The 7263-nt window shown below is 39.1% G+C and overlaps 1 protein-coding gene across 1 annotated transcript; it reads left to right on the plus strand.

Annotated features, from left to right (window-relative positions):
• Window positions 1-300: 300 nt before the first annotated feature.
• LOC115923548 (5-hydroxytryptamine receptor 1A-alpha-like) lies at window positions 301-3986 on the plus strand. Its single transcript, XM_030984476.1, has 2 exons — window positions 301-517; window positions 2149-3986. The coding sequence occupies exon 2, from the start codon at window positions 2185-2187 to the stop codon at window positions 3463-3465; it is 1281 nt and encodes a 426-aa protein (XP_030840336.1). The 5' UTR covers window positions 301-517; window positions 2149-2184; the 3' UTR covers window positions 3466-3986.
• The last annotated feature ends 3277 nt before the right edge of the window (window positions 3987-7263 follow it).

Raw genomic sequence — 7263 nt, forward strand, 5'->3', positions numbered from 1 at the left:
TGATTTTGTTTAGATCACATGGAAATTCATGAATTATTTAGTAAAGAACAAATAGATTAGATCCTTGGGATGTAGAATTGTCGCGGATTTGCCAATTTACGTCTGATTGATCACAACTTTTAAAAATCATAATTGTCTTAGTTGCAAAGATGTTCATAGCTTTCTTCTTTCTAACGGATTTTCCTAAAGCATTCCGTTCCTTTAATTTTCCGCTTTTTGTAAAATTTCAAGATTCAAGTACCTCGACATCCGGTTGCATTTTACAGGATATTATCATATTTTCCATGGAAAACATGTTAAGTATGGTTTCCAGCTAATAACACATTAGTATTCTTATGGAGCATCTTAGCTTTCAGCAGTATCACTTTCACTTCGTAATTTGACTGACAACATTGCGAAGTTGGAAATCATTCATGAAAGATTGAGGACTGTGGCTGCTGGCAATTAGGGCATCTCGAGTCATTTGAGTTGGGTTGAACAACGAAAGAGTTAGATGTGACGATTATTATTTAAAAGGGTAAGTTCAATCTCTGTAGGGTACTTTGCAGCTTGGTTTATATATTAAGGAAATACCACCTTGTCTGTTTAATTTCAAGGATCCACTTAAGTTTTATTCACACCTGATAATTATTGGCTGCTTTCACTTAGAGAATGAGAAACAAGTGTAAACGCAGTGACCAACACTACTACTAGTCTAAACGCAGTAACCAACAACTGATGCAAGTCTAAACGCAGTAACCAACAACTGATACAAGTCTATTGTCACACCTTGACGATTTAGGCAGCGTATGCCCACATGTGAACAATGTTGCGAATACGCTGGCGTACGTCGAAGAAGTTATGGGTAATAGGGTTTCACACCGGGCCATACTAGAGTTGCGTAGTGTTGCGTACCGACAACGCCGAGCATACGCTGCCCTACGCTGAGGGACGCAAAGGGGTACGCAAAATTGCGCGTACTTTCGGCGTAGACACTAGACGCAGAAAGTACGCATTTTAACGCAACACTTCGCATCACTACGCAAACCTATTGCATTTTTGCACGGCGCTTAATCAGACATTAGTAGGCAACCGTATGCAACCGTAAGCAAACCAACGTACCATTTACGTTAGGGCTATGTAAATATACGCAACCCTTCGCCTGTTATACGCAATCTTAGGCGTAGTTATGCCAACTGCATACGCCGTAAATTCGTGGTGCCTATGCACAGGGTACGAAAACATTTTTTTTCATGAATACGCAGCCTAATTTCGGCGTACTCGGTACGCCACACTACGCAAACGTACGCAGATCCGGTGTGAAAGGGGCTACAATTTCTTGTATAAGTTTAGAGCACGCTGAAGCAAGCATATATACGTTGGTGTACGGCGAGGTCGTCGAAAAGTTTCGACGCATGCCAGCGAATGGCTCATACGTCCCGCATACGCGGGCTATAAGTTGTAGGTACGTAAGTTATGCGATCGTTGACAAACGTTCACATACGTTACATGTAAGTTAATAATAAGTGTATGTATGTAGAGGTATTTTACGTGTTCAGGACGACCACAGAACTTTTGCACAGTGTGAATGAGCCTATATTGATCATGCAACAAATCGTCCTTGTTTTCACGAAGTGACGGTAGTAAGGAAAATCGTAACGCAAAGTGAATGCAATTTTTTTTCACTACCGTCACTTCGTGAAAACAGCGACGAAATATAACAAAGAAATGGTTCCTCTCATGTTCTATACGGGAAAGAGTTTGCAGGCTTCAATATGATTTTAGTTAACGATGTGTTCAGATGTTATTTCTATAGTTGAAATGTATATTCGCTAACATAATCTATTTTTTGAGGTATCGTGGTCTAGTGGATTCGTCATCGGACTGTGGATCACATTATTCACGGTTCGAGTCTAGCTGGGGCACTCAAGTTCTTTGGCAAATTATTTGGCACGATAATAGCCACTCTCCACCCAGGTGTAGTAAATAAATAGCTGTTCTGAATGAATATATTCCATGAAAGCGTTCAGAGCCTTGGGGCAGCTGGGCTTACGCCAGGGTAATGACAGTACTTTGTAAGTGCCTTGGGCATTCCTTGAGATGGATACGGGCTTAATATAAATGTAACTATCATTATTAACGATGTGTTTTTTTTTTTTGCTTTTGTAGATTCCTTCAGACACGTTTACTACCTGAGATCTAGAGATGGCAGAATTGAGCACCATTTCCATTTTCACATCGACTCCACCAAGTGGCAGTTCTTCCAACTATTACCTTTATAAAGACTTGGACCTGCCACAGCGTGTCATTCTAGCAATAATGCTCCTTATCACAAGCTTCACCGGAATCATCGGAAACTCCATCGTGATCCTCGCCATTGTTCTCTCTCGCAAGCTCAGGTCAACCCTCAACTGGTTTGTCCTGAACCTTGCATGTGCCGATCTGTTGACGTCTCTCTACTTGCCCTTCCATGTCGTAGACTTGCTCGGACGGATGGGATGGGTCCAACTGAACTGGTTTCAGCTAGGCTGGCCATACGTGGCCTGGTTTTACGTCAATAAGACCTGCGTTGGGGTTAGCCTTACAACCCACGCCTTAATCGGCTTCACCAGTTGGTATCGAATCACAAGAAACCAAGAAAAATTCAAGAAACTTTACCAGGCTCGAAATTTATGCCTCATGATTGCATTCACGTGGGTGTTTAACTTCTCCTCGCTCTGCTTAATTGCCAGACTAGACGAGGAAAAAATTGTCTTTGCCATAGCCTTTTGGGTCTTCGGGCATTTTGCAATTGTTGTCACTGTGTACTTAAAACTATGGAGATTCATTGCACACCAAGCGGAAAAGATAAAGCCAACGAAGAAAGTCGACGGAAAGATACAGAATGAAATGTGCATGGACACCATATGCCCCAATGGAAACAAAGATATCCAACAAGGTGGTTTGGTCATTGAGAATACTGTTTTGAGGGCATCTCATTCGTCCGAGCATTTAGAAAGCCAGGACTGCGACATATCAAAAGGTGAAAGACTAAAATCAGGTCAGCCTGAGACCCATATGCATGATGCGGAGACTTTGACCGTATCCTCATCTCTAGAAGAGATAGAAAGCACAGTTGGCGGATCTGATCTAAAAGCGAAAGTACCACGACGTGTCGAGGGATCGGAAACCAAATTGCATGTCAAGAAACAGTCAGAACCTAAAATTGACAAGAAGCTTCTTGCTGTCACCAAGATTCTGTTGGTAATTCTCGTTGCCTTTGTCATCTGCTTCATTCCTTATGCTGTAAGCCTATGTTTACCGAAATCTTATAGTGCACTTCCCTGGCTTTTGGCCCTTCTATTGTCAAATAGCTGTATTAATCCCATCATCTACGCCAGAAGGATTCGTGCCTTTAGAGAGGTGATGATATGCATCATAAGATGTAGGCTCGGAAGCATTCCCATGCCCATCGACTTGGTAAGGAAAATGAGAACCACTCGCTGAAACTTGCAACCCCCCAGTGAAACTTAAAGCAATGACTATCATAGCGTGGACAAATTCCTTAAAATTATCCGCGGACAATTAAGACTCGGATCATTTAACCATATACAAATATAAGGCGGACAAGTTTCCTAAAATTTCCTCGCGGACAATTGAAAACTGGAGGCTTTGACCATGGACAAAAAAAAAATCCGATGCAAGGACAGTTAAATATCATGAGCAGCTATTCCAGATTGCTGACTGTCTTGAAGCAATTGTAATTAATCGATTGCTTGGAACATCCCGCAGTGTGTACCAAAGCATGTAAATTGAAGGTGTCGTAGTATGGTGATTCATTCAGCAGTCCAAAGGTTCAGGGTCCGAATCTCAGCGCTACCAATTACACTCTCCACCCGGGTGTTATTGGGTACCTTGTAATTAATATTAATAATAATAATAGGCATTTGTATTGCGCCGTCTACCTAGACAATACTATTCCGTGGCGCACAAGAAAAATAGAAAGAATGAGAAAGTTAGGACGAAAAAGTTCGGATGAGTGTCATAGTGCCAAGTACATGTATTGTTAAAAAAAGATAAGATTTCAGCTTGGTCACTAAGGAAGTTATGATTCTCAAGTAAATTGGTAAATTATTCCAAAGACAAAGTGCTGCAGATGAAAAGCTCTTTCACCACAGGCCCCTCGTGTCTTTGGGATCTTAAGAAGATGATGGTGTGATGATCTTAGACTACGAGCTGGTGTATAAGGCCTTACAAGGTTTTGTAAATAGTTTGGTGCTAATCCGTTAACAGCCTTCCATGTGAGGAAAAGGATTTTGAATTCTTTGCGCTTGCGGATTGGCAATCAGTGCAGCTTTTGCTTGGGTTAATAGTAGCGGTAGGAAAAAAGCGGTATTACTAATAATGTGCCTCTGTACTATCAATTTGAATTAGTATGTTATCTTAATTTTATTTGTGATCTTAGAACTAGACATTAATGTTTTGTACAGATACTGTATAAGTAAATATGTACGCATCAACAATGTCAATGAACAAAAATGATTGTAGTTCGTGTGCTGAATAATAATTCATTTTCACAAACTTTCATCTCATATTATCGAATGCAAAAAGAGATGATAAAACATATAATACTATATAACTGTAAAAGGGCTAATGAACAATTTGCGAAATGAGATTGTGATAAGAAGTTGAAACACCACTACAGAGAGATAGTTGTGTATTTGAGTATATACTATAGTATAATGGTTGGTTATCAGTTTGTTTTTTAAATTGACTTATAGGAAAGCATAGACATGCTTGTAAGTAGGCTACCAGAGACCGATGCATCGGCTGTAAGTCATACGAGGGCGCCGTATAGCTGTCGCCAGTTGAGTCTTGTGGTGTGAACAACCTTACCTTATTTTCACTATTTCCTGCAAATCTCTTCTGAAGATTTTTGGACTATTTATTATTTAACCTCTTCGGACAATTTATAGCAAGTTATGGATCTATTTCGAAACATCGTTTTCGTGCATTTTTAGAGTTTGTATTTATTCAACTGTTATATTCTTCCAATCATACCATAAAACTTTTATTTTCCACCTCCATTACCAACTTCCGTTATCCCACCATCAATATTCTTTGACCTAAGGTGTACCTATAATTGTTTGTTATAAATGTACTATTTTTAATGACTTTTTAAAACTATTGTATTTTGTGCAGTATCCTTGTGTTATTACTAATGTAAATTGCACTCAATTCAGCCGAAAGGCTGCCATGTACAATGTTTTTTATACCACAATAAATATAAATAAATAAATGAAATATTATGGTTGGTTATCAGTTTTTTTGTTTAACTTGACTTCTAAGAAAGCATGGGCATGATTGTAAGTAAGCTCCCAGAGACCGATGCTGCGGCTGTAAGTCCTCTCAGAAGGCCTCGGTACTGATTGCTGCCCTTAAAATACATTAAATGCATACATTAAAATACGTTATTAAACGGGTTTAAAGATTAGGGTACAGGAAGGAAAGACCTCGCAAAGTAAGAAGTTTGTGTTGGGGATACTTGAACAATGTCCATAATACATATATATATATATATATATATATGGCAGTGATAACGAAATGTTGGAATAGAGGAATAAGAAAGAGCAAGAAAGAGAATGAGAGAGTGGTGGTGAGAGAGAAGGAGAGGGTACGAGAGGGGGAGAAAGCGAGATTGTATACCTGTATATATATATATAGAGAGAGAGAGAGAGAGAGAGAGAAAGAGGTGATGGTAGTGAAGAAAAAGAACATTTTACTACCATATTCAACTTCTATGCATACTGTTTAAAGAAAAATTGTTCCGAAAGCCTTACCAAGGCTTGTCCGACATAGCAACAAGTAACGTGTGTAGAATGGATTCCAAGTAATGTAGGTCAATGAACGGTAAATTGAATACCTCGTCACTAGGTCCCCAGTAACGAAATATCCATACATTTGAATATGTTAATACACCGGTCTTTCGAACTACTACAAGGATTGGGAAGGGGCAGTCAACCTGCCTGTTGAGAAGCATAGTATTATGAAGTACAAATACATATGAAAACCCTAACACATAGCCCTATGTTGAGGGGGGGGCATAATATACGCATTTAGTGTAATACTAAATGTCATCCAGTTAAGTGTTTAGGATAATTTATTTTGTCTATCTCGGTTCTACATATTCGGAAATTGACGTGTGAAACAAATTAAGACAGAAAAGCTCATTCCCTTTGTACCATCTTCGATGCCGCCAGAAGAAAATATGTCAGGCATGTGCTTAACTGGATCTGTCTTGCAGATATGTAGACAAAATGTTCCTGCCTAGCTGCAAACTACCGGGCCACTTATAAAGGTAAATATGGTTTTGTAATGATAATTATTTTTCGCTACCCCTCGTCTGTAGTACACAGTGCTTTACCTTTACAAGAGGCAAGCGAAAGGAAATGGAGCAATTTTTCCTGAAACATTAATCAAAATTACTCGATTGGGCATGTGTGGGCACTAATCGGACATATAACATCATAAAGAACTGTATAAGAACGCATTCACTCTTTATTTTCGTGAGCCGGAAGTAACCGTAAAAGTGTCAAATTGCAGGTTTTAGTTTTTTTTTAAACTGAGATAATATAACAAGATGACACGGAATAATAGAAATGTGTCTCAATAATACATCTGTGCAATGAGTCCAAGCAATCGCCGTCTACAACCATACAATTTCAGCAAGCCTGGAGATTATAAGTAGTGTGTATTTGTTTAATTGGGATTTGTACAGTCGTGTATCAATTAGATATGATTATTTACGTCTGTGGACCGACTTTTATCCATCCGAAAAACGTGACTCAGTTTCTAACCGGGTCGCCTGAGCCAGTTTGTCGTCGAAGACTAGAGATCTGTCCAAGTAAACGTGCCGCTAGAACAACTCACGTTTCCCTTTCACGTTTAACGTTACTAGAGTTTGTAGCAGACCAAATATGAATTTAAGAAAAAAGACCTGATGTAATTATGTTCATAACTCTGATGAACATACTGATGCATGAGGAACCGAAGGACCAAATACCCTCTTTACTTGCTCATCTCTAAAGGGGGTTTCCTTAATCATTCTAAGAGGAATTATATAAGTCTAATATCTGCGCAGTTCTCGAAAGGAAATACAAAGGAAATTGAATTCACTTTTGAAACAAAGGTGCCCTGAGTGAAATGTGAACCACAACTGAAGAAGGAAATATAATTACAATTAATACAACAAATGACTTGCTAGAAAACTAAAGAATTTGTTAAAGCTACAATGACTACATGATA

This window comes from Strongylocentrotus purpuratus, unplaced genomic scaffold (genome assembly GCF_000002235.5).
Source record: "Strongylocentrotus purpuratus isolate Spur 01 unplaced genomic scaffold, Spur_5.0 spur5_scaffold_14, whole genome shotgun sequence".
Taxonomy (NCBI): domain Eukaryota; kingdom Metazoa; phylum Echinodermata; class Echinoidea; order Camarodonta; family Strongylocentrotidae; genus Strongylocentrotus; species Strongylocentrotus purpuratus.

Excerpts from the sequence above, each read along its gene's own strand:
- LOC115923548 (XM_030984476.1), top strand. The coding sequence starts at position 2,185 with ATGGCAGAATTGAGCACCATTTCCATTTTCACATCGACTCCACCAAGT.